The 26,174-nt window shown below is 40.5% G+C and overlaps 1 protein-coding gene across 1 annotated transcript in view; it reads left to right on the top strand.

Moving 5' to 3' along the window:
* Positions 1-946: 946 nt before the first annotated feature.
* Positions 947-26,174, top strand: part of LOC311299321 (uncharacterized protein) — a gene marked incomplete at its 3' end in the record, with an annotated part of 76,289 nt that continues 51,061 nt past the window's right edge. Inside the window, exons 1-2 of the mRNA XM_084422834.1 lie at positions 947-1,035; positions 2,786-3,031. Of these exons, the coding sequence (XP_084278960.1) occupies positions 2,974-3,031 (58 nt within the window). The 5' untranslated portion in view covers positions 947-1,035; positions 2,786-2,973. The remainder of the gene's footprint in view (positions 1,036-2,785; positions 3,032-26,174) is intronic.

A 26,174-nucleotide genomic window follows, 5' to 3' on the forward strand; every position in this document is an offset into this window, starting at 1 on the left:
GGAGACTGTTTTTAAAAATGTTCATCCAGTCCTTCCAGTTGCTTAGTTCGCCAGTGCTAGGCTAGCGCGAGTCAACGGTAACTACTAGTCTGCCATTAAAAACAGTTTTACCCACTCCACAGTACACCAAAAGCAAATCAATTATAACGCCAGACTATCGACTTAAATGTCTGTTGAGAGAATAATGTTAGAAATCAAACTACTCTTGCATCACGTGTGTGTGTGTGTGTGTGTGTGTGTGTGTGTGTGTGTGTGTGGTGGGCGTTCTGGCACAAAATGGCTGTCGTCGCATCATCCAGGTGGAGCTGCACATTGGTGGTGGTTGAGGAGATATTCCCCTTCATGTAAAGCGCTTTGAGTACCCAGAAAAGTGCTATATAAATGTCACAAATTATTATTATTATTATTATTATTAAAGTTTAAGGGCAATGAGTATTTTTTTTCTTTGTCCTTTGCTATTTGGTTAAGTGTAGCCTACTTGTTCTAGTCAGTTTGATGTTTCATTTACACCACGAGGCTTCATGAAGTCAGAACAATTCAACACAGTTTCTACAAAATAAACTGAAATGATTACTGTCTCCATGTTAGAATTAGGATTTAATGTGCCTCATTCCTGCCTCATTAGCAATTAGCATTTGAATGAACAATGACCTGCGCTGAGGGAGGAAAATCTCGAGTTTATTACCATTGTTGAACATTTTCATTTAAAAGTTAATGGCTAAACGTATCTTTACAAAAGTTCACAATGCTTCTGCAGATGCAATATAATGTAGACAACACTGAATAAATACATTTGTCAGGTTTGATAATTAATCGCCAGACTCGCGCATTCTCCATGTTTGTAGTTTTTTAGCACTTTTTCACTCGTGTTTGTAGTTCTAACCGAATCCTCGGCCAACCCGCGATGGGTTGTGGGCAATATTAGCCGTATCTTTGTAACCATCATACTACGATCTGGGATGTACTAATTCTGTTTTCTAAGACTGTTTAGGGCGGATAGTTTGCGATTTGGGACGCAGCGTCGAGTCTTCTGAGGTGAGGAGAGCAGTTCACGGTATTTCTCATATTTACACAACCATCACACACACTTTATACAGTTTGATTAAGCGACAGGCTCATTTCTGGATTGTTTTCATCGATCACAGCGATACTTGTGCGTCTTTTCTGGCGTCTTCCTTCTGAAATAAACATTTAGTGCAGCAGCAGCGAGCATGAGGAGAATATGTTGAGTTCATTCAGACCTGAGCGAGTTTGTGTTCGTTTGTGTGATTGTCTCGATGTTTGGAGTGAGAACTGTTACTGAATGTCAAGTTAAAGTTTGAGATCTGTGAAGGTAATTTATCTCAAGTGTTTCTGTTGCCGTTTTCATGTTTACCTTTATTTCTTTGTCGACATTTGATCTTTGGCAGATTACATTTACTTATTAAATTTGATGTAGACACTTTATATTGCCCCTGTATTGAGTAATGAACGTGGGAAATATCAAATCTATACATGCATGGGAATATAGACAAATATTAATGAAGTTTGACACAGGAAACATTACATTTTCTTCATTTTTAAGAGTTTTATGATCATTGTCAGTTTCTGTACAATGTAACATGTTAATAATGATGGAATTACTTTATTGCTATTAATAGTTAAAGTCAAATTAGATTCACTGATTAGATTCTATGGTGTTGTAGTTATTTGCCTGAAGATGTTATTTATTTAATTATTTTGTTTTATTATTGGTGATTTATCACTTATTTTGGTGGTTATATTGTGAGAAATAACAGTATTGTCTTTCAATAGAGCAGTTTTACAGGCTTTTATCATGTATCCTGACTCAAACAATGTGTTTCTAACAGCAAACACTCAGAATAAAGTGAGATGATCTGCTGATGATCCTGAATGGCTTGTTGAATGAGTGTTGATAGTCTGAGGCTCATCAATATTAACAGATCTGCTGAAAACACTCTTTATTTCATGACAATAGTTCCTGTTTTCTCATTTATTATGCTGATGTCTTCAGATCTCCTGTAAATTGACACTTAAAGCTAATTTTATTGGTGTCAGCAGACTGAGGGGATTTGTTGCCTACTAGGCTATACGTTTATTTCTGTTTATGATTTTAACTGTTTTTCTTACCATTATTTATATTTGTAAGAACTTAAATTATTTATATTATTTTCTATATTTCTAGATACCTGATTTTAAAGCTACACTGTGTGGGATTTGCTCCCATCTAGTGGTGAAATTGTATATGACTACCAACTGAATATTACTTTCTAGCTCCTCCCCTTCCAAAGGCGTTTTAACTCCTACGGTGGCTGTATTATTTCAAATCTGCCGGCAGTCGCGAGTAATCTCCCTCTCACATTCGTCACTGTGCCACTGCGTGTAAAAACGCGAAAGGCGAAGCTTGTATGTCCCTCTTTGGCCAATGTAGTTTCAAGATGGAGGGGCAACATGGCGACCGGCATTTGAACCCCTTACCCATATGTACTTTCAATGGCAGATTATAAACTTACGAGAATACTTTATTACTTGAAAGAAGTAATTATACATTAATGAACACATATATTTTTGAAAGAACTAAGTGTTTTTTGCTAAGAATCAACTAAAAAAGTTACACAGTGTAGCTTTAACGAAGAAGCAGAATAATGTTAGGATTAGCAATACAAATAGATGGATGTCTAATGAATAGGCCTAGATAGACAGACATAAATGCTTAGTGTCATGTATTATAAAAAAAAAAAAATTTTTTGGGAAAAAACATAATTGATATTTTTGATTTTGGCAGATCAGCCCCTCCCACTGTAATTCATCATCAGAGAAGATCCTCCCTCTGTAATTACATCATCAGTGAAGCTCCGCCCACAGTAATTCAGGAATAAATGCTGTAAATTCCCATCAGCTACAAGTGAAGACGAGCATCAGGAAGAGCTGAAATCTGCAAAGACTGAGTTTATTAAAGAGGACAGAGAGAACATGAGTGATCCAGAACCCTGCAGAATGAAACACACTGAAGATCCTGAAGAACAAAGAGGTTGGTGTTTATTCTTCATTCATTCATGAGGCTGAAGAACATTCATGTTAGAAACATTCAAGCACTTCAGCACTTTTAGATAAACAGTTCAACTATGACATGGCTGCAAAAGTTTCTGTTTTAACAAATGGTCGGTAAAGGGAAGTTGTGTAGTAAAGCTGTGTGCTGTAAATATAATTTATTCTGAAGAAATATTCTCCTCTGTATGGAAGAGGATTAGGGCCAGGCAATAATAAAAAAATAAAACCATCTCGAGATTAAAGTCATTATAATGAGATTAAACTCGTTCAATTTCAAGAAAAAAAACTCGAAATACAATCTTGAGAATAAACTCATTAAATTTCGAGAATAAAGTCATTGTGTTTCGAGAAAAAACTCGTTAAATTTCGAGAACATTTGGGCTACATGATATTCTACATTTTCATTTCGACTTTTTTTCTCGAAACACAACGACTTTATTCTCGAAATGTAATGAGTTTATTCTCAAGATTGTATTTCGACTTTTTCTCTTGAAATTTAACGAGTTTAAACTCGCATTATAATGACATTAATCTTGAGATGGTTTTATTTTTTTTATTATTGCCTGGCCCTAATCCTCTTCCATACATCTGTGTTCAATCAGCTCTGATATATTTTTTAATAAGCATATTGTCTCATCTGCACCTTTAAAGGGCCCCCCCCCCCCCCAAATCTTATTAACGGTATGCTTCATCTTTAGTTCTAAGTTTTAAAATTTGATCAATAGATTAAATTAGAATAGCCTAATAAGATACTATAATAATATACTATATATTTAAATATTTTTTAATATACATATGGGTAGTTGACGTGACGTGGCTTTTTCACCGTCACAGAAGATAAAAAATAATTTATTTCACATTTTCATCATTTAGAATACTGTAAATGGTTAAACATTTTCTTGTTTTACATGAATTTGTTGTTTAAATACCCGAGTTATTTTTTATTTTTGTACAACTTTGAGCCAAATCTCAAAATCGTCCTATGGTGTGATGGTAGACAACATTATTTCATAAATATTAACTTTTATAAATGAAGAAAATAAAAACATCCTAATGAACACTCCTGGCATAATTGTGCAAGTGTCTATTTCAATATATGGCCATCACTTTTCCTATACATACATTTCTAAAAGTGTAGGAATTTTATAAAGTTTGTCACAGAAAAAAATGTCCTTTGGTGTTATGCAATAATCTGATATTAAGTTGGGCAATATCATGGACAACTAAATTTAGTTGAAAGACCCCATTCAAGGTCATGTGACTGAAGACCCCTATGAAGCTCATGAGCAGTGCACATGGCAAGTATTTCTCTCAGAATTGTTCAAATATTTAACTATGTTTTCAGACCACTGAAGTTGTTAAGTTTTTTTGTCCTTTAGTGTGACACTCCTAAATTGAATTTTTAATTAAAATTTGTATTTTTGACAGCAGGACTATGTAATATTATGCAAATGTATCATGCCAATTGCTAATAACAGTTCAGCTAGTATTAGCATGGTTATTAACTGCAACAAAAGCTCAAATGTCCTTTGGTGTGACAGAAAATGTCAAAGGAAATGTCCTTTGGTGTGACACTTTGGCCTGTCACACCATAGGACACAGATGTCACACCATAGGACAAGACCTCCTTAAGAAGCTTTTAAAACAAATATATAAAGTTTCAAAAAAAAAAAAAAAAAATGTCCTCCTTTATTATTGTTACAATAAACACTGTATATTCTGATTCTTTTTTATGCACTTTTATCCACTTTTTATCTTTGTCCTTTAGTGTGACGTTTTGTCCTATGGTGTGACAAACATAAAACAACAGAAAAATATACTTATTTTAAAATATCTTTAAAAAAAGAGTCAAGTTTGACATTAGGGGAGTTACAATAATATCTCCTCTTAAATAGGTACAATTTCAAACAGTTTTGTAAGGTTGGCGAAAAAGTTTTATTGACATTTGTAGGGAAAAGTTTATCAGGTTCATCTATCCATGTTGAAAATGATTCTAATTAGTACTTTCATGTAAAATAAATATCACTTTAAGAAAATAATGTTTTAATAATGTGAACAATTCTGTCTCAAGTATTTTTTTTATGTTATTTAATATAATTTCTTAGTACTTTTTAAATGTCACACCATAGGACACATTTACAGTACTGTTGAGTGAAAACGTGAAAAAAATATGTGAAGTCATTGACAAAATGAGTGACCACTACTATTTTCTGAAACTGCAGTTTTCATACTCCATGAATATATGTATATTTTCTTAAAAAGTTATGTTTTACAAAAAAAGTACTTTTTCTTGGCCATTTGTCAACTACCCAAATAAGAAATGTTATAAAGAATGCTACTTTTAAACATGAAAGTAAACCGCCAGTAGGAGGCGGCAGGAGACCGTCTTAATGAGCGAGTCATTGAGTCATTCATTCAAACGATTCGTTCAAACAACTGATTCTTTCAAGAATGATACAGATGTTTATGAATGGGTCATTGAATCTTTGACTCGGCCAATTCGTTCAAAATGCTGAATTATTCACAGGACTTGACATTAACTTTTTGAGGCACTTGTCCTTCGGACAAGTAAATTTATGTTTCACTTGTCCATGCACAAAAGTCACTTGTCCGGGTAAAGATTTATAATATCATTTATTTTTTTGTTTTGCTAATGCAGAATTTGAAAAAAACAATTAAAAGCATCCAAACACTATCAATATTAATACAATTCAGTTGAAACAGTAGAAAGGAATTTGTAGAAGTAGAAAGGAACAGTAAAAGGATCTCCAGACTCCATAATACAAAGTAGTGTATCACCAGAGGTAGTGGTGACTCTTGGTGACTCTTGGTGTAAAAAATAAAACTATCTGACCCAGGGTTCCCACGGGTCATGGAATTTCTGGAATGTCATGGAATTTTAAAAGGTCTATTCCAGACATTGAAAGTCAGGGAATTTTATATATTTTTTGTCCAAGTCATGGAATATCAGGGAATTTAGTTTGTTGCTTCAAATTTTAGTTTCCATTTATCAAAATGTAATTTTTCTATACCAATTTTTTGATCGCACTGTTTCACACATCTTTCTACGGAGCCCCTGAGGGGACCTTTGCAAAAAAATAATAATACGGACTTTCACGTGCGCACGTGTTAAAATGTCCGGTTTGGTTATATATATAATAATAATAGTGTCATTACTACAAATGTGGGAAAAGGGACGAGATGAGAGTGTGTTTGGAGCCTCCAGAGATATTTGTCTTATTATAGGGAGGTTGTTTGTGGACTGTGCTTTACTGTAAGAAAAAAAGCATGAATATCACATAAATGAATATCAGGTCCCACATCATGGATTACATAATCAGAGAGTAGCTTATTTCTTTTCGTTTTGAATTGTTTCGTTTAAAGACATTTCTTCAGATGTATTTCTCATGTATGTGAGGCATACACAGAGTTTCGGTTAATTTATGATGTGATGCGCTCCAGTTCACGTGCAATGCAAGTGACCGTGCCGGCGCCTCCATGATTATATTGTCTGCTATATATTTGCTTCTCATTTATTAAATACAGGCAATTGGTTGATAAAATGTATGATCATTTTAATTAAAATTAAGATACAATTTTTCACTTTAAAGAAGGGTTTTCTACAAAACAAAACAGCTTGGTGCTCCGCAAAACAGCAGCCTGTTTTGCCGTTCATTATAGGTCATGGAAATTCATCTTTTTAGTCAGTGAAAGTTAGGGAAAAATCTGGGAATTTGACATTTGGTTTAGAGTGGGAACCCTTATGCAGGCTCTATGCAAGTCATATAACTGGAACACTATTCATCCTCTGTATCTTCGAACTGACGCCTTGTTTCCAGGGGTTAAATCCTGGGCGCCGCTGCCTTTGGCTGCAGGTCCACCACCAATCCAGCATCAAAGTCTTGCAACTTTGGGCCCTCTACTGACAGAAATAGCAGCCTATGAAGCTGGACTGAGCTGAGTCCTCCAGTCAAACTTGATCCGTTTCATGGCTGAGAACCCTCTCTCACACACAGCTGTGCTGACTGGCAGGACCAAGTAAATTTTCAGGAGTGTCACCAAACTCCTGAAGCGTTCACATCTCTCATCTGAAAATATAAGGTTATATTTTATCGGTCTTTCATTCTGATGACAGCAACCGTACTGAATGGCACTACGTTTTCCTTGTCTTACTTAGGGCTCTTACATAGTCAACGCATTGGTACGCATACGCGTCCACAATGCTACGCATCGCTACGCTTCAGCCGCCATTATGCGTCGATGCGTAGCCAAATGTGTCGTCCTAGTTTTTGATACGCGACGCGCCGATGCACGCAATACTACGCATTGTTATGTATGTTTTACATAAATATAAGTAGGCTAACGTTAAACACTTTGCAGTTTTAATGATGTCCTGTATGAAAAAAATGAGGGAGTATGTTTTTATGTTTCTACTGTTCGATCGCGCCCGTGCCTCTCTCTCTCTCTCTCTCTGACACGTCACACACATTTCCAGCATTGCAATCTTGACATCGCAGCCTGTTATTATGCTGTGTTCACACCAAACGCGAATAGAGCGTCAAATTCGCATGTATCGCTGTTCGTTTGAATCCATTCACGCGTCCAAAGCGAAAGCGAGCGTTTGAAGCGAAATAGACGGGCGTTCAGAGCTACTACTATGACTCTACTACCCCCTGTTGCGTGAGCGGTGTATTGCATTTCACTCATCGGAAGTGACGCTTGCGTCTGCTTGCGTCCACTGTTTTGACTATGAAAGGGAGCGCGTTGCTCGCGTCTCTTGCGTTGCTTGCTCGCGTTGCTCGCGTCGACTATGTCAGAGCCCTTATACTGTTTAAGCATACCTTAACTGTTGACACTACCCTGCCACCAGGAGGTGTTAGATATAGAAAAGGCTATTGAGAAGGAACCCCTACAGTTTTTGTGTCAAATTCTTACAGTAGTACACACACCTGACTTCAGAATATTTAAGAATGTGTCCCTCATTGGAACAGCTGTTCTCCCCTGGGCAAAGACCTTGTAGTCTTGAAAGTTGGACATGACATCTTCTGTGCTTATGCCCTCCCTACACAGGAGGACACTGAAGTGACTAGTCGGTCTTCCTGACCACTCTCCCTGAATCTGACCTATCCCATTTGGGCCAGCAAGAGGGATCAAAGGCCTTAAATTTACTGACTGGACTTCCCCTTTGTAGGTCCCTCAGCTTCTCCTCTAAGTGAAAGATGATGGCATCTGTTTGGATCAAAACATAATCATTTGAGTTACGTTATTGCCAATACATTAAATTACACAGCACCAATCTATAATGTAACTAACACTACATTTCTCCTTACCAATCACTGCAGCTCGTTCCGCTTCCAAGCTTGGAACTGTATGTCGAACGTGGAACTGCACTCCTCTGTGTTCTCCATTAGTCTTCACTGCCTCGTAGACTTTGGCCATCTGTGGACCCATTTCTGTCTTGAGTGCTGTCAGGTTCCAGTAACATGTCTCCAGGCTTTCAACCGCTTGACATACCGTGTTGTTGTCTTTCTGGAACTCTTTGCTCAAAAGAGCTAGATGATCCAGTGTGTCACACATGAAGTGTAGATTAAATGCAGGTTCTTGAGATACCCAGTGACTTGTTTCGCTCTTCCAACGACAGTTGGTGATGGTTTGTTTGGGGTTCCTTTCCATGCTTGCCATGCTTGCTTGTTAAACATTTACACAATTTCTGCAGTATTAAACACTTTCTGTTATGTACTGTTTTGCAGCTTCGTCCCAAGATCCCTTGGTAACATTCAGACCATGCAGTTAATTTAATGCTCAACACTTGAACAGGGGCTTCATTACTTAAAAGAGGAATTATTTACTGCGTCATCTAGGGGTGTAACGGTACGTGTATTCGTACCGGACCGTTTCGGTACAGGGCTTTCGGTTCGGTGCACGTGTGTACCGAATGACCGAATGCAATATTTTGTGTGCGGAACATAGGTACATTTTCGTGTTTCCACACGAACATATTAAGTGACGGAAGTCTCCGCGTTCAGCGCAAATCCCGCCCTGCAGCTGATTCTAAAGTTTTACCCGTCGTCACTGTAACCTAAACCAATGAAATCGACTACAGGGCGAAAAAAAAAAAAAAAAAAAAATCACACACCGCGCTGTACAACAACATACACGGCACACTTTAGCCCAGCCTCTCGCTAGCTAGCGTCATGGCCAATGCAGACAAGCCCATAGACAGTATGGACAAGCCGGAGCTTGAAAAGCCACCCTTTACACTTTGGAAAAGTTATATATGTATATATGTTTTAAATATGAGCAGGCCTACAAGCTGGGATTGGTAATGCTGCACTGTAATCATAGTTATTTATTTATATTTTTCATTATATTTTATTATGTGATATTGGTTTGAGACTGAGAGTATTTTATTTAGTGGAGAACTTTGCAGCAGTATTTTATTTCTTATTCTTTTTTTATTTTATATATTAATATAAATTGTTAAAAAAAAAAATTATAGTAATAAAAAACCTGCAGTTTAATGTTTGCATTTCTTTCCCTTACTGTACCGAAAATGAACCGAACCGTGACTTTAAAACCGAGGTACGTACAGAACCGTGATTTTTTGCGTACCGTTACACCCCTACCGTCATCTCAGTTACAGTACGTACATTTATCAGGGCTTGGAAATACTGTGACTTGCTAAAGTAGGCAAATGGCTAGTAGAACATAACCTTTCATAATAATTTCAGTAAAAAATTAATTATTATGAATAATTTCATAATAATTTCAGTAATTTCCAAACTGCAAGACCCAGTGAAATTTTATATACAGCTAATAACAAACTAACGTTACACTGTGTCCTAACTACACGCGACGCGATAAAATAATCTTGACGGCACTCGCAAGAAAATGGATAAGTAGCTACATAATCTAATTCACAAATATTATACCATTTAAAAAATACATAGGCTACTGAGTTACTAAAACAACCTTTGTCAAAGAATACACTTGTTTGTTCACAGTTTGAACGTTCATGTTTCCATTTGTTTAATTTCAAGATCTGAGGTGAATTATCCATTGTTGCTTTTTCAGCTACAAAGCTGGAGCACTAAATGATATTCAAAGTCACATTTCACGCTTTTAAAATTAAATAAATCACATAAACAGTACCTGAGATTATCATTGCCACACTTTGTGTTTGATGTTCCAGCGCGACGTCGCAGAAAAATAGAAACCGTTTTCTAAAATTAGAAACGTCGCGTGTCGCGCCTGGTTAGGACAAAAACTCTGATTAACATGGAAAAGATACCTTTTATCGCATGCCGCGTCGCGTGTAGTTAGGACACGGTGTTAGCTTGCATTGCTAGCGACATTGGCTAACTCAAATTCGGTAGGTAGCCTCAGTATTTGCAAACTACAGCTAGACTTACTGTAACAATGGACATAACAATGGATTTTGCCACTTTCTATCCAGCAGAGGCTGATTTACCAAGGGATCATTTAAAACGTGTAGCTACTTTACATCTGAACATAATATTTAACTATGTACATTTAACCAATACAAATGCTGTTAATGCTTGTTTACAATACACGGCTGCCGACGCTAACTAGCTAGGGCTGCACGATTAATCGTATTTTAATCGCGATAACGATATCTGCCTCTCTCGATTAATTTTTAAAAATCGTCGCGATATTTGCCCGCTCGTTTTTTATCCTGAAAACGCTTTTTTATTAGACATTTGCATTATCTTGCATTGTAAACAAGTCCCCACTAGCACTGATGTTTGTGGTTGCCAGATCTGAATAGCTTAAATCTCCCGAATTATCCAAACAGAGCTTTTCTCTTACATTTTATGCCCTCCGTGTTTTACTTAGTCGGTGCAATCTGGCAACCCAGCGCGCGCGCGCTCTACACTGCGGGAAAAGCACTGATCTCCACAGCGATATTCTTTTTGCTTGAAATTGTTATACAGCCAGTCTGTTTCTTCACAAGCCACTTGTGCTGTTTGTGTGACTAAATCTGTTTCTAAATGAGTTTCACTGTTCTATTTTTTGAAGTTTAAGTTTTTACCAGTTTTCAAGATGTGTCGTGAATCAGTTGAAAACGACAGCCACTGCCCGTTTTCAGTGTGTATCAGCAAGTAAGTTAACGTTAGACTATTTTTCTCTGCAGTACGAATTTGCTGAGCGATCTGGATCTTTACTTTGTCTCATTTTCAACCGAAATGTGTCGCTTAGAAGACGCATCACAAATTTGAAGACGTATCACAAAATGCTTTAACGTTAAATCATGCCATTTGTATTGACTTGCTGTCTGAGGAAGTTGTAGCAGTTGGTTAAATGAAGTCTGATGGTTTGAAATTAACACCCGCCAAATGCGGCTAAAAATGAACTTTGGCGGGTATCTCTGTCAAATCACTGGCCAATTTGGCATGTTATTATGTTTACTCACTTTGCTGGGAAAATTCGTGTAAACCAAATCTGCTTGGATTTTGCGCAAATACTTGTGCAAAACCGTTAACTGACTCTTCTCTTTCTATGTAGATTCTCAAATGAGAATAATCGTGAATAATTATCGCGATTATAATTTTGAGCAAAATAATCGTGATTATCATTTTAGCCATTATCGTGCAGCCCTAAGCTAACGTCACTTACTTGTCAGCCAGGTTGGGTTGCCGCCGACAGACGCCACAGAACATCTCTCCGTCTTCATAAATAACCCAGTCGAATTCATCTTTCCATTTGGTAACAAATTTTCGTTCCCGTTTTAACTCATAATATGATGCTGTTGGGTGACATATTTTTGGAGCTTTTCTTGGTGCTTGGCCGGGCTGCGGAGCCTGAAGAAACATCTCTCTCCACTCCCGTCTTTTTTGCCGTGTTTTAATGACTTCCAGTTGCGGCTGCCGAAAAGGCAGAAAATATGCACAAACTGCACTGGCAAACGGCAAAACGGCAACTGCTCAAACCTATGGCGAGGCAGCTTTGACGCGAGAACCAATCAGGACGCCTGGCGCCCTGGCGTTTCAGAGCCCGCCAGTATGGGCGTGGTCAGAGGCTATATATTGCCGGGCCTCGCCTAGGTGCTCCAGATTTTTACTCCTTCAGGGACTTCTCCACTTCGCTGACCTCCAGAATAGAAGCACTCGCTGCCGTCGAAACGCCTTTCAGCAGGATAAGCTCCTGAGGATGCCGGCTTCATTCGCCACCTTCAGCACGCTGTTTCCCTGTGCCATCTGGCGCGCCATATCCTTTAATTGCAAATCCTGTGTGTTCGCCGCTGCGTTCACACTCTAAAATACAGGGTTCCCATGGGTCATGGAATTTCTGGAATGTCATGGAATTTTAAAAGGTCTATTCCAGACATTGAAAGTCAGGGAATTTTATATATTTTTTGTCCAACTCATGGAATATCAGGGAATTTAGTTTGTTGCTTTCAATTTTAGTTTCCATTTATCAAAATGTAATTTTTCTATACCGATCTACGGAGCCCCTGAGGGGACCTTTGCAAAAATAATAATACGGACTTTGATTTGATTGTCTGCTGTACATTTGCTTCTCATTTATTAAATGCAGGCAATTGGTTGATGAAAAATATATTATAATTAAGATACAATTTATACAAAACGAAGTTCACTTTAAAGTAAGGCTTTCCTACAAAACAAAACAGCTCGGTGCTCCGTTCATTATAGGTCATGGAAATTAATCTTTTTAGTCAGTGAAAGTCAGGGAAAAGTCAGGGAATTTGACATTTGGTTTAGAGTGGGAACCCTGAAAATGGTATTTTTCCGTTGTTTCAAATGCCTCCCACCACCCGCGCCTCGTGTAGAGGCCAACTCGTCGGTGGAGACCACCCCATTCTGTGCGCTTCATGCCTGGGCCGCGATCACGCCGAAGCTGCACTCGCTAAGGGCGGCTGACCAGAATGTGACGTGATGGATCTTACCACTCTGCGGGTTCGACTCGCCTGCTTCACCGACGACAACCTCCTCCCCGCCCCTTTGCTTGAGCCGTGCAAGAAGCGGCGTTCACAAAGGGAGCCTGAGCCGGCCCAGTCCTAGCGTGCCTCGGTCTCTCTCCAGCGGTCTCCCTCGCCAGTCCTGTTTACACAGGCCGTCCAGCGCCCCTCTCTGCGAGCGTTGGACCTCGTGTCGTTCAGGGCTTCGGATGAGGAAGAAGAGGAAAAGGATGACAGCCTTTCCCTCGTGGCTTCAGACTGCGACGACTGGGCGGGGTCTGTTTCCGCCCCCCCTCTGTCCACACAAGACAGCGTGAGGACCAACATTGACGCGGAACTTCTCTGCGTGCTCACCAAGGCCGTGGCAGACCTCGGGCTTGACTCGTCTCGACCTGAGCAACCCTCACGTTGCAGGCTCGACGAATGGTTCCTGCAAGGGCGCCGACAGACCCCTAAGCAGAGACCCGCCCCCTTCTTCCCCGTCGTGGAAGGCGCCGCAGACGTCGGCTCGCATCAAGCCTTCGTTCTCTTCAGTCCTCTCCAATGTTGACGGCGCTAAAGATAAAGTCTATGAGGCGACCCATCCACCATGAAGGAGGCATATCCTCCTTCATTTTTACCGAGAAATGGTTTAAAGGGATACTCCACTTTTTTTGGAAATAGGCTCATTTTACAACTCCCCCAGAGTTAAACAGTTTTTGTATTACCGTTTTCGAATCCATTCAGCCGATCTCCGGGTCTGGCGGTACCACTTTTAACGTAGCTTAGCATAGATCATTGAATCGGACAAGACCATTAGCATCTCTCTCAAAAAAATTACCACAGAGTTTCGATATTTTTCCTATTTAAAACTTGACTCTTCTGTAGTTAGATCTCGTACTAAGACCGACAGAAAATATAAAGTTGAGATTTTCTAGGCTGATATGGCTAGGAACTATACTCTCATTCCTGCGTAATAATCAAGAAACTTTGCTGCCATACCATGGGTCCAGCAGGCGTAATGATATGACGCAGCACCTGAAAATAGTCCCCAGCTCGGTAACTTCCAACGTGACCGGGACTAAGTTTGTTTAACCCAGGGATGGGCAACTTTGGTCCTGGAGGGCCACTGTCCTACAGATTTTAGCTTCAACCCTAATCAAACACACCTGAACAAGCTAATCAAGGTCCTCAGGATTACTAGTAAATTACAGGAAGTTGATTTTTTTTTCAGGGTTGGAGCTAAACTCTATAGGACAGTGGCCCTCCAGGACCGAAATTGCCCATCCCTGGTTCCTATTAGACCTATTTTCAGGCGCTGCATCATATCATTGGGGCGGCAGTGGCTCAGTGGCTCATGTAAGTTGTCTACAAACCGAAAGGTTGGTGGTTCAATCCCTGGTTCCACCTGACCAAGTGTCGAGGTGTCCATGAGCAAGACACCTAACCCCAGCTGCTTCCGGCGAGCTGGAAGCAGGTGGAAGATGGTGCCTTGCATGGCTGACACCGCTGTCGGTGTATGAATGAGTGTGTGAATGGGTCAATGTGAGGCTATGTAAAGTGCTTTGGTGGCCATAGGTCTGTGAATGTGCTATATAAATAGTCCAACAGTCCATTTACCATTGAATCTGAGGCTTTCAAGGACCTGCGTAGCGCCACTGACCTGGCCCTGCGGGCTACGAAGTCTACAGCCCAGGCCATCGGGAGGAGGAAAGGAACAGTTTTCACATGTAGCGGTGCGTTCATAGCAGCGGGCACACAGTCTACATTTATTACCTTTTTATCCCTGATAGGGGAAAAAGATGACACCGTGTTGGAAGTGTTTATGTGTAGGGGTGCGCACATCATAATGGGCACCTGAACTACATTGGCAGCGTGAGCTGGCTAGAGACTGTATGCACATGTGTGGAGGTGAAGACATTGTTTGGTGAAGACACGCTATATCTGCCGTGTAGGAGCCGCCGTATCTGCCTCCTTCATATCCGTCAAGTTCAACCTGTGGTTGAACTTGACGGATATGAAGGAGGCAGATACGGCGGCTTTCCTGGACTCCCCCATCTCCCCTTCCGGTCGTTAAGAGCTTCTCCGAGCGCTACAAGGAGGCGCAGAAAGCATCACAGGCGATGTGCCACTTCCTTCCGAAATGTTCCAGCTCGTCTTTGAGCCCTCAGACCAGTAGGAAGCCTCCTCCAGGCTATTGTGTCAGCGCCGCCGGTCACTCAGCCCCCGCCCAGCGGATGAAGTCCATCGCCGCTCCCGCTCTGCTAGGCGCGTTCTGTTCCCTGAGAGGCGGGGCCCCCCACCCAGGATTGCGTTGGACCCCGAGCCTTGTAAGCCGTCCAAGCCACAGGGAGAAAAAGAGAGAGTTCGAGTCCCGCCGAGGTCGGACCGATCTCTCTCAAATACTTCTGACATTCCCCAGTTCCCTCTGTTCAGGTGGCTGGAAATGTAAATTCCGCAGCAAATGAGTCTGCCGTGATGCACGCTTGCCTGCAAACAAACGCCGTTTTCACGGTGACACAAAGCAAGAAAAGAGCTCTTTTCTCTACATATGTGTCATATGTAGGTCATGTGCCTGCTATAAAGTTTGCACGCCTACACAGAAGCACTGTCCCCACAGTAACCAATTCGCCATAGAAGGTGTGCCCACCACAATGTCTTCACCTCCACACATGTGCATACAGTCTCTAGCCAGCTCACGCTGCCAATGTAGTTCAGGTGCCCATTATGATGTGCGCACCCCTACACATAAATACTTCCAACACGGTGTCATCTTTTTCCCCTATCAGGGATAAGAAGGTAACAAATGTAGACTGTGTGCCCGCTGCTATGAACGCACCGCTACATGTGAAAACTGTTCCTTTGGGGCTAGTTTCCACCCAAGCCCACACTATAGACGCTATAGAGGCGCGCACCCCTGTGCATGAGTGCTGCTCGCAAGGGAAGGGAAGCAGTAGACAGCCGGACAGCCGGGCTCCTATCTCACAGCCACCTGGGGCCTCATGTATCAATCTTGCGTACGCACAAAAACTTTGCGTACGCCAGCTTTCACGCTCACGGTCGGATGTACTAACAGTGAAATTAACACGAGAATTTGCGCTCCTCCACGCCAATTTCATGTCTGGCGTACGTACATTTCTCATTGTTTTTGTCCGTTGGCGACTCTTACAGGCAATGAAGTGAAGTTGCAAACATTACACAACGAATTGTTCTACAAGTCTATCGCACCACCAACCGTTACTATTAATTTGCTATTTATAAAATAATTGTCATATATTGTCACACGAGCCTTATGGGAATATTCTTCTATAAATTATGCAATTAAGATATGCAAACTGATATAACCCTTAGTCTATGGCAATGACAGCTTTGGTTTAATGTCCACCTTTATCAGACCATTTCTTTTTAAGGTCATTTAGGGTGTGTACAGTTGAGACATGTACAGTTGAGACACCTTAAATAACATGCGTTCGCAGCAAGCACAAGTTGTGATTTTTGCTGTGCACTTGCATATTAGTGTCCTCTTTGATCGTGGGAAATTTGAACAACGGACACATCTCCGATCCGAAGATATCGGGGATTTTTTTTTTTTCTAAGATATAACGTTCATTTCACCATGCACTCTCCACAATGAATAGCTTATTATCCTTATGTGACTGTTAAACGTAACTGGTATCACCACCACAAACGTTATTCTGTGCCCTAAAAACTGGCATATTTCATGGTAGGCTATTGTGTCATGCAAGGTAAATGCAAAATCTAGAGAAATGTGCGAGGTGGCCAGCAGGGGACAGCTGAGACACATACTGTACCCCCGATAGAGTTCTATTAGGAAACACACTGTTTAGTTGTTCAGTTATGATAGCAGTTTAAACGCCGTAATAGCCAGCATAGGACACAAATGAAAATAAAATGTGATATTTGTGATATTTAAACTGTGTATTATTAATAAATATTCTTACATATCTTGTTCCTGCTTTATACATTTTAACCAGTGCTAATTTAAATAAAATGAATGAATATAAATAGTTGAATAAACAAAAATGTTGCCCAATTGTAATTCTTTATTTGTCTTTATTTTTTTTATATTTACAATGAATGGCTAGTTATACCTTCACATCATTAAAAATGGGTGTCTCAACTTTTCAGTGTCTATTTTTGTGTGAAAAATCAAAACGCAAAAAGTGTCTCAACTGTACTCAGTCTACTCTACAGTGCGACTTTCAGATCCCACCGCATTGACGGCATCAGCCAAACTCTCCCACTCCCACTTTTGCCAAAGTGGACTCATTACCATATTTAAATGAGTTTAATTAAGGGAGGAGACTGGGTGGGGCGTTGTGCTCGTGCATGTGCGCTCAATTTTACGTTAACTGTGATGTACAAAGAGAATATGCGTGGGATCCTTCGTACGCAGAGATTCATACATCTGGATTTTTTTTGTGCGTACGCACATTTACAGCTTTGTCCGTACGCAATGTTTTAGTATGAATTCAACGCAAGTCTTTGTACATGAGGCCCCTGGTCCTGTTTTCATCCAACCCCTAGCTATGAGGGCCGAAGCCTGGGAGGCTATCCCCGAAATATCGAAATGGGTGTTCACCATAATAAAACGAGGTTATTTGCTCCAGTTTGCTCGAAGACCACCGCGTTTTCGAGCCAAGGTCGAGCCAGCGGTCGAAGAGGGTGTGGCCCACGTTCTCCGTACCAAAGTGTCAAAACTGTTGAAAAAGAGAGCTGTCGAAACAGATCCTATGTCACAGAACGAGTCAGGCTTTTACAGTCGCTACTTTCTCGTCCCTAAAAAGGATGGAGGTCTCAGACCCATTCTAGATCTCAGACACTTGAACAAAGTGCTTATGACACGTCCGTTCAGGATGTTGACAACCAAACAAATTCTCGTGTATATTGGCCCAGGAGTTTTTTCTCAGTGTATCTGAAAGACGCCTATTTTCACATCCAGATAGCGCCCCATCACAGACCATTCCTGAGGGTTGCATCGAAGGGCAGGCTTATCAGTACACAGTACTAGCATTCGGCTTGTCTCTAGCGGCCCGTACCTTCACGAATGTGACGTGATGGATCTTACACTCTGCGAGCTCGACTCGCCTGCTTCACCGATGACAATCCGCTCCTCGCCCCTTTGCTTGAGCCGCGTAAGAAGCGGCGTTCACAAAGGGAGCCTGAGCCGGCCCAGTCCCCGCGTGCCTCGTTCTCTCTCCAGCGGTCTCCCTCGCCAGTCCGGTTTACAGAGGCCGTTCAGCGCCCCTCTCTGCGAGCGGCGGACCTCGTGTCGTTCAGGGCTTCGGACGAGGAAGAAGAGGAAAAGGATGACAGCCTTTCCCTTGCGGCTTCGGACTGCGACGACTGGATAGCGTGAGGACCAACACAGTTGACAACCAAAACAATTCTCACACATATTCGCCCGGGAGATTGGTTTTTCTCAGTGGATCTGAAAGATGCCTATTTTCACATCCAGATAGCGTCCCATCACAGACCATTCTTGAGGTTTGCATTTGAAGGGCAGGCTCATCACTACACAGTACTTCCATTCGGCCTGTCTCTAGCGCCACCCTCTTCCCCTTGAGACAGTGGGGAGTGCGAGTGTTAAACTACCTCGACGATTGGCTCATCATAGCCCAATCGGAGGAGCTACTAATAACTCACAGAGCCTGGCTCCTCAACCACTTAGAATGCCTGGGCCTCAGGATCAATTTCTCCAAAAGCACACTATCTCCCAGCCGGAACATCTCCTTCCTGGGTATAGAAAAAGACTTGGTATGCATGAGAGCGCGCCTCACCGAAGCACACACACTTTCTATTTGGTGCCTGGCGACGTCTTTCAGGGCGGGCGCCCGCGTTCCCCTCAAGAGATTCCAGAAGATGCTGGGTCTCATGGCTTTGGCCTCACCAGTACTCCAACTAGGACTTACAAATCAGAGCAAGTCACGGCTAGTCTAATGTGACCAGCCATTCACTTTAAAATAATGGGCCACATCACTAGTAGTTCCTGCGGGATGACAAAGTAACGCTTAAGTAATTAGTGAGGAGTTAACATGTTTTTGACAAGTATTACAAGTTATTTAATTTTAAATTTGACACATACTGTACATGTATACATTTCTGTGAGGCACTAGTAATATTCTAACAAACATTGTAATCTGGAAGATGTGGTTTTGCGCTTATCGCAACATAAATGCAGACAATTTCTTCATTAAGGATGCAAATTGTTTTTGACAAGAGAACATTAATGTTTATATTCGTATAAAGAGACGTTCTCCTCAGGCGGCTACTGTAACATAAAGGTATGGAGTCTGAGACATAGTGAACTAATCCAATCATGAGTGTCAGCATCACTTCCTAATTATTTAAAATGTTAAACAAATTATCATTATTAGTATTATTCTATGTTTAAATTTGAAATAAACAGAGAACATACGTCCATCCTTTGGCAAGAGTAGTAGTCAATCTCAACTAATGTATTTGGGGGATATAATATTCATAAACTGGTTTCCACAAAAAAAAAAACATTTGAGGCACAAGATTATGAAATGTTATGACCATGTTAAGAGTAAAAAAACAAAAAAACACAATAGTTCACTTTTTAGACATGTTACTTTTGTGATTAGTAATTAATTGGTTATTCTTTCTTAGTTCACAAGTAGTTCTTAATGAGTATATATTTTTTTAGTAATAATCAAATACCTACCAAGGAACTACCTTTGTACTAATTAGATATTAATTACTGCTTAGTTAATATTGCTTCCATATTAGTTAATAGTATTAAGTTCGGTGTTAATGCAGTACTACCTATTACTTCCTGCATAGCTACTTGTTAACTACGGACCATTATTCTAAAGTGTTACTGATAATTGTGTCCTTTACCAAATATATTCAATAGTACTTGCTAAAGAAACATGGGATTTGTGCCTATAATGTTTTAAAGATAATAATTGGAAGATAAATTTACCTCATTCATGGAAAGTTTCAAGGACATATAATCAATTTATAAAAAGGCATCAAATTATCATAATATTTTATAGCAGTTGTCTACTTTCTACTATTACATCAGAGCTCACTTTCATGCCCTTCACTTTATATTTCTCTCTTTAAATTATTTTGATGTACTGAAAATGAAATAAATAATTTTCTCTTTGATTTCAGACCCGATGGAAGAGAGTGAGGAGAGTGAAGAATTGAGTGAAGAACTGAGTGAAGTGAAGGAGGAGAGTGAAGAACTGAGTGAAGTGGAGGAGGAACATCATGTCAAACCTGGAGGAAAACCTTTGAGTCGCTCAAAGACTAAAAAGACATTTTTAAAGAAAAGAAGAGCCAAGAAATCTTTCAACTGTACTCAGTGTGGGAAGAGTTTTACACGCAAAGATAGTCTTGATGTTCACATGAGAGTTCACACCGGAGAGAAGCCGTTCTCATGTGATAAATGTGGAAAGAGTTTCAGTCGATCATCAACCCTTAATGTTCACATGAGGATCCACACCGGAGAGAAGCCGTTCTCATGTGATCAATGCGGCAAAACATTTCTTGGGTCATCATACCTGAAGAAACACCTGACAGTTCATACGAAGGAGAAGCCGCATTCATGTTCTGTGTGTGGAAAGAGTTTTTCACGGCTGCAAAATTTACATATACATCAAAAAATTCACACTGGTGTGAGAGAGTACATGTGCTTTGAGTGTGAGAAGACTTTTACTACAGCAAGCAATTTAAAACAGCACCAGAGAATTCACACTGGAGAAAAACCTTACAAGTGTTCACACTGTGACAAGAGATTCAGTCTGTCATCACATCTGAAAACACATGAGAGGATCCACACTGGAGAGAAGCCACACACGTGTGATCAGTGCGGGAAGAGTTTCACAATCAAACAGAAACTTGATGTTCATATGATGATTCACACGGGAGAGAAGCCATTCATGTGTGATCAGTGTGAAAAGAGATTCTCATGCAAAAGTCATCTTAAAAAACACATGATGATCCACACCGGAGAGAAGCCGTTCTCATGTGATCAATGTGGAAAAACATTTCTCTGTGCAACACACCTGAAGTCACACCTGACAGTTCATACGAAGGAGAAGCCGCATTCATGTTCTGTGTGTGGAAAGAGTTTTTCACGGCTGTCTAATTTACATACACATGAGAAAACTCACACTGGTGTAAGAGAGTACATGTGCTTTGAGTGTGAGAAGACTTTTACTACAGCGGGCAGTTTAAAACTGCACCAGAGGATCCACACTGGAGAAAAACCTTACAAGTGTTCACACTGTGACAGGAGATTCAGTCGATCAGAACAACTGAGATCACATGAGAGGATCCACAGCAGAGAGATTGTGGTCACTTTGTTGACTGATTGATATCTTTTAAACGTACAGTATGTAATTTTTTTCGCCGTTGGAGGTCGCTAACCTCTTACAATAACAAAGGCGTAGTTTGATGACGCAACGCTTGCTAAGAATTATGGATCTTGTCGTCAACGTCAAGCCGACCGATCTAATAATGTTTATGGATGAGTGAATACATCGATGCTTTTGTCATGACTGTGATATGAAGCAGTTCGGGATTGCTAAGAGACAGCTATCAGCTCCACACGCGACGCGAGTCCCGCGGATATAACAGGAATATGGACATTTCATTCTACTGAACTACACGAGTGCAGAATTACTACTCACAGGTCCGTTTATTAGACAAATTAAACTTGTGAGGAAACGCAATGCTGTTTCACTTGCTATAACATTACACTATCACACTAAACTGCATTTGAATGTGTTGAAATGAATGTGTTAGTTTGTCTGTATGAGACTAGCAGTGAGCTAGATCAACATTAGAATAACATACAGATCATATTCTAACATTTTATCATTGTTGAACTATATAACATTGATTCATTTTATGTAAATGTGCTCACCTGTTTAATAAAGTACATGTACATGCGCTGATATTGATTCTCGTTTTAGTTCTGCTTTTTTATCCAAAGTCTGCTTGCCATGGTCCATAATGTTTGAACAAAACAACAACAGTGTGCAGATTACGACATTACGAACTACACAGTGGTCCACGTCAGTCGCCTTGGTTACTATCAGACAGCTCTGGTTCATAGCTCTGGTTGCTATGACAGCACGAGCGGAAACCAGGGAGAACGCGGATATGACGCCATTAACTGCAACAAAACAGAAAAAAAGAAACGGGACGTGTCTTCGAATTAAATTACAAATTTCTCCTGGTTTGAAAGTTGTTGGAAACAGTCAGGATAATGCAAGTACACAACTAAAAAAAATATATAACATAGATATAGTGATTTTTGCTATTTTTAAAGCAAAAAAGTTACATATTGTACCATTAACTTATGTTCAACCAACAGGAATGTCTAATTGATCAGTTCAGATCAATGCAAAAACACAAATTCGCTATCTGACAGCAGGTGGTGCTCATGTAAAGCAGAAATACAGCACTATACATGGCTCTAGACTGCGAGTAAATGGTCAAATTTTGTGATGAAACAACATTACTACACTGAGCCGGCAGATCCATTGAGAAAGCATTTTAAAGGGTTAGTTCACCCAAAAAGGAAAAATATCCCATTATTTACTCACCCTCAAGTCATCCTAAGTGTGTATGACCTTATGACCAGAGATATCACGCAACACCTAAAATCCCCCCACAGAGGGGAGGCCTTCACAGAGGAGAGACTAGTTGACACTTCAGCACTGCGTTGTCGTCGCGTCCAGGTGCAGGTCCTTCATCAGATCTGGATATGGCCTGGATCCGGCGGACTGCGGTAAACCTCGGTATAAGCAGAGAGACTAATATTAGCATAGACACCATTCTTCTTATAATGTAACGAGTACATCAGGATTTATGGGAAGTGTTCCCGGTTCCGGCTGACCCAATCTATGCAGTCTAATATGAATTATAGAAGTTTATTATGTATTATGTGAATGCTAGGTCAAAGAGATGTGTCTTTAGTCTAGCTTTGAACTGACAGAGTGTGTCTACTTCCCGGACAATGGTAGGAAGACTGTTCCAGAGTTTTGGTGCTAAATAGGAAAAGGATCTACCGCCAGCAGTCGATTTTGATATTCTAGGTATTATTAACTGGAAAATCGCAATAGACGTGAAGGACTATAATGCGTTAAGAGCTCGCTCAAGTACTATGGTGCTAAACCATTTAGTGCTTTGTAAGTAATCAGCAATATTTTAAAATGTATGTGATGTTTAATAGGGAGCCAATGCAGTTTTGACAGAACTGGGCTAATATGGTCATACTTCCTGGTTCTGGTAAGATCTCGAGCTGCTGAGTTTTGAACAAGCTGTAGTTTGTTTATTAAGCGTCCAGGGCAACCACCCAGTAGAGCATTACAATAATCTAGCCCGTGAAGCACTGCCACTGGCTGCAGAGTCGATGCCCTCACCCGCGAGACGACTCTTCGATTGATGCATCGCCACATACCCATGCTCCTGAATACCCTTGACATTTGCATAGTCTGCATGCCTATGTCGGTGGATGCGGGGCTGAATACGGGTTCTTCCATGCCTTCTCGAGCTCAGCGCGGAGGTCAGGGAGGAATGGAAACCTCACGGGAGCTGGACGGAGAGAAACAGGTCGTCTAACCTGCCATGAGCGGTCTCTCTTCCCTGACGGTGCGAGTCCACTGGCACAGAGCGGAGCGAGCGTTTTCAATTCATTCCTATGGAAGTCGAGCTTCACGCTCGCGCAGTGCATTGTGGGATTGACAGCGGACAGTTAAGAGCAGCCGTGAGCGTCAAAAAGGGTGGGCAGTTTTTATGCAAATATCAAACGGAAAACGCCGAGCGACAGCCGATCGGTGTGAAAAGTAGGCAAAGCAAGATTTCGACGTATGTTTCCGACTCTCCGCGAAACTGAGGAGGATTACTGATCTGAAGTCATGTGACATTTAAAAAGCAAAAGAAACTTTAAATGCACTTTTCATTAGCCATGATTTCTCAGTCCGGGAAAAAGTTTATTACAATACGTTTGGGTAAACTTAAAAACATCTTCATAGTCTACATTAAATACAATGACAGTTTAATACAGTTTTGTTCACCCATTCAACGCATATGATGAAAGCATGCAAAGTGCATTTAAAGTGTGACTTTTTAATTCTTTATTGATAATTTCTTCAAAGCAATCATTAGCTAATTAATGCACATATGAATGTGTAAACAATGCGCTCTTCCTCCTGATATCTTTGTCAGCGGCAACATGGAGGGGAAGTTGATTATCGCTGTGTGTCGTCATTCCCCGTTCTCCATGACACATCCCTTTATTCATATAGAGACACAACAATGACATCTGAAGGTTGCTGGTGTTCCTGGTTTAAAAGTAATAAAACTGTTTGTGTCCGCGTTAAATCCTGTTTACAATAGGCTATTGATTGATATGATGATGTGTTTGCTGCTTATCTACAGAAATGTTATGAATCTAAATAAACTTACATTTAGCCAATGCTTTTATTCACAACAACTGACAATAGAGGCAACAATATTCATCGTCTGCAATGCCAGTTTTAAAAAGAAGCAAGGAACTAATTTGAGTAAAGAACAATCTTCTTTTAAAGTAACATTCTTAAAGGGGTGGTTCAGGATTTTGGACATCGGACCTCATTTCCAAGTTAGCCTGGGTGTTATTTATCAGTGGAGACAGTTTTCAAAAATGTTCATCCAGTCCTTCCAGTTGCTTAGTTCGCCGGTGCTAGGCTAGCGCGAGTCAACGGTAACTGCTAGCCTGCCATTAAAAACAGTTTTACCCACTCCACAGTACACCAAAAGCAAATCAATTATAACGCCAGACTTTCGACTTAAATGTCTGTTGAGAGAATAATGTTAGAAATCAAACTACTCTTGCATCACGTGTGTGTGTGTGTGTGTGTGTGTGTGTGTGTGTGTGTGTGTGTGTGTGTGTGGTGGGCGTTCTGGCACAAAATGGCTGCTGTCGCATCATCCAGGTGGAGCTGCACATTAGTGGTGGCTGAGGAGATTCCCCTTTCATGTAAAGCGCTTTGAGTACCCAGAAAAATGCTATATAAATGTAACAAATTATTATTATTATTAAAGTTTAAGGGCAATGAGTCAATCAATCAACATTTATTTGTATAGCGCTTTACAACAACCGTCAGGTATCCAAAGTGCTTCACATCATAGAATAAAATAAACATCATATCATACAATAAATACATATAACAGTAAAATCAAAAAAGAAAAAGTTGGGGGAAAAAAACAGGAAAAGGAAATTGTGTCACCACTACTATGTATTAAAAGCCATTCTAAACAGGTGGGTTTTGAGTTTAGACCTAAAAAGAGTTTCATCTGCAGTTGTACGAATATCAGGGGGTAACTTGTTCCAAAGTCTTGGGGCAGCAACTGCAAACGCCTGATCACCCCATCGCTTATACTTCGACCTTGGGACTTCTAAAACCAGTTGATTTGAAGACCGTAACGACCGGCTGTGCTCACGCAGGGTTAAAATCTCAGTGAAGTACTCCGGGGCCAGGCCATTTAGGGCCTTAAAAACGAACAACAAAATCTTAAAATCTATTCTAAACTGCACTGGAAGCCAGTGTAAAGAGTAGAGGACTGGAGTAATGTGTGCACGCCTAGATGTATTTGTTAAAAACCGAGCTGCAGCATTTTGCACAAGTTGAAGTCGTGAAATAGAGCTTTGATTTAAACCTACATAGAGAGCATTACAATAATCCAACCTCGAACTAATAAAAGCATGAATCACCTTTTCTAGGTCATGCGTGTTAAGAAAAGGCTTAACTTTAGCTAGAAGACGAAGCTGGAAAAAACTCATTTTGACAATATTGCTGATTTGCTTGTCAAATTTCATATCGCAATCGAAAGTAACGCCCAAATTTCTGACAGCAGGCTTAAGGTATGGAGCCAGAGCCCCCAGACTCACCGCTGAACCGATTGGGTTACCGAAGATGATACTCCGTTTTTTCATTGTTTAAACTAAGAAAGTTTTGTGACAACCACATCTTTATATATCATCAACACATCTAAGTAGGGAGTCTAGTGCGACATTATCATTCGGTTTTAAAGGGCACCTATTATGCAAAATTCACTTTTACATGGTGTTTGAACATAAATGTGTGTTGGCAGTGTGTGAGCAAAACCACCCTAGAATGATAAAAATCCACCCAGTAGTTTTTTTACTATCTCAATA

The sequence above is a fragment of the Rutilus rutilus genome (assembly GCF_951802725.1).
Source record: "Rutilus rutilus genome assembly, chromosome: 1".
NCBI lineage: Eukaryota > Metazoa > Chordata > Actinopteri > Cypriniformes > Leuciscidae > Rutilus > Rutilus rutilus.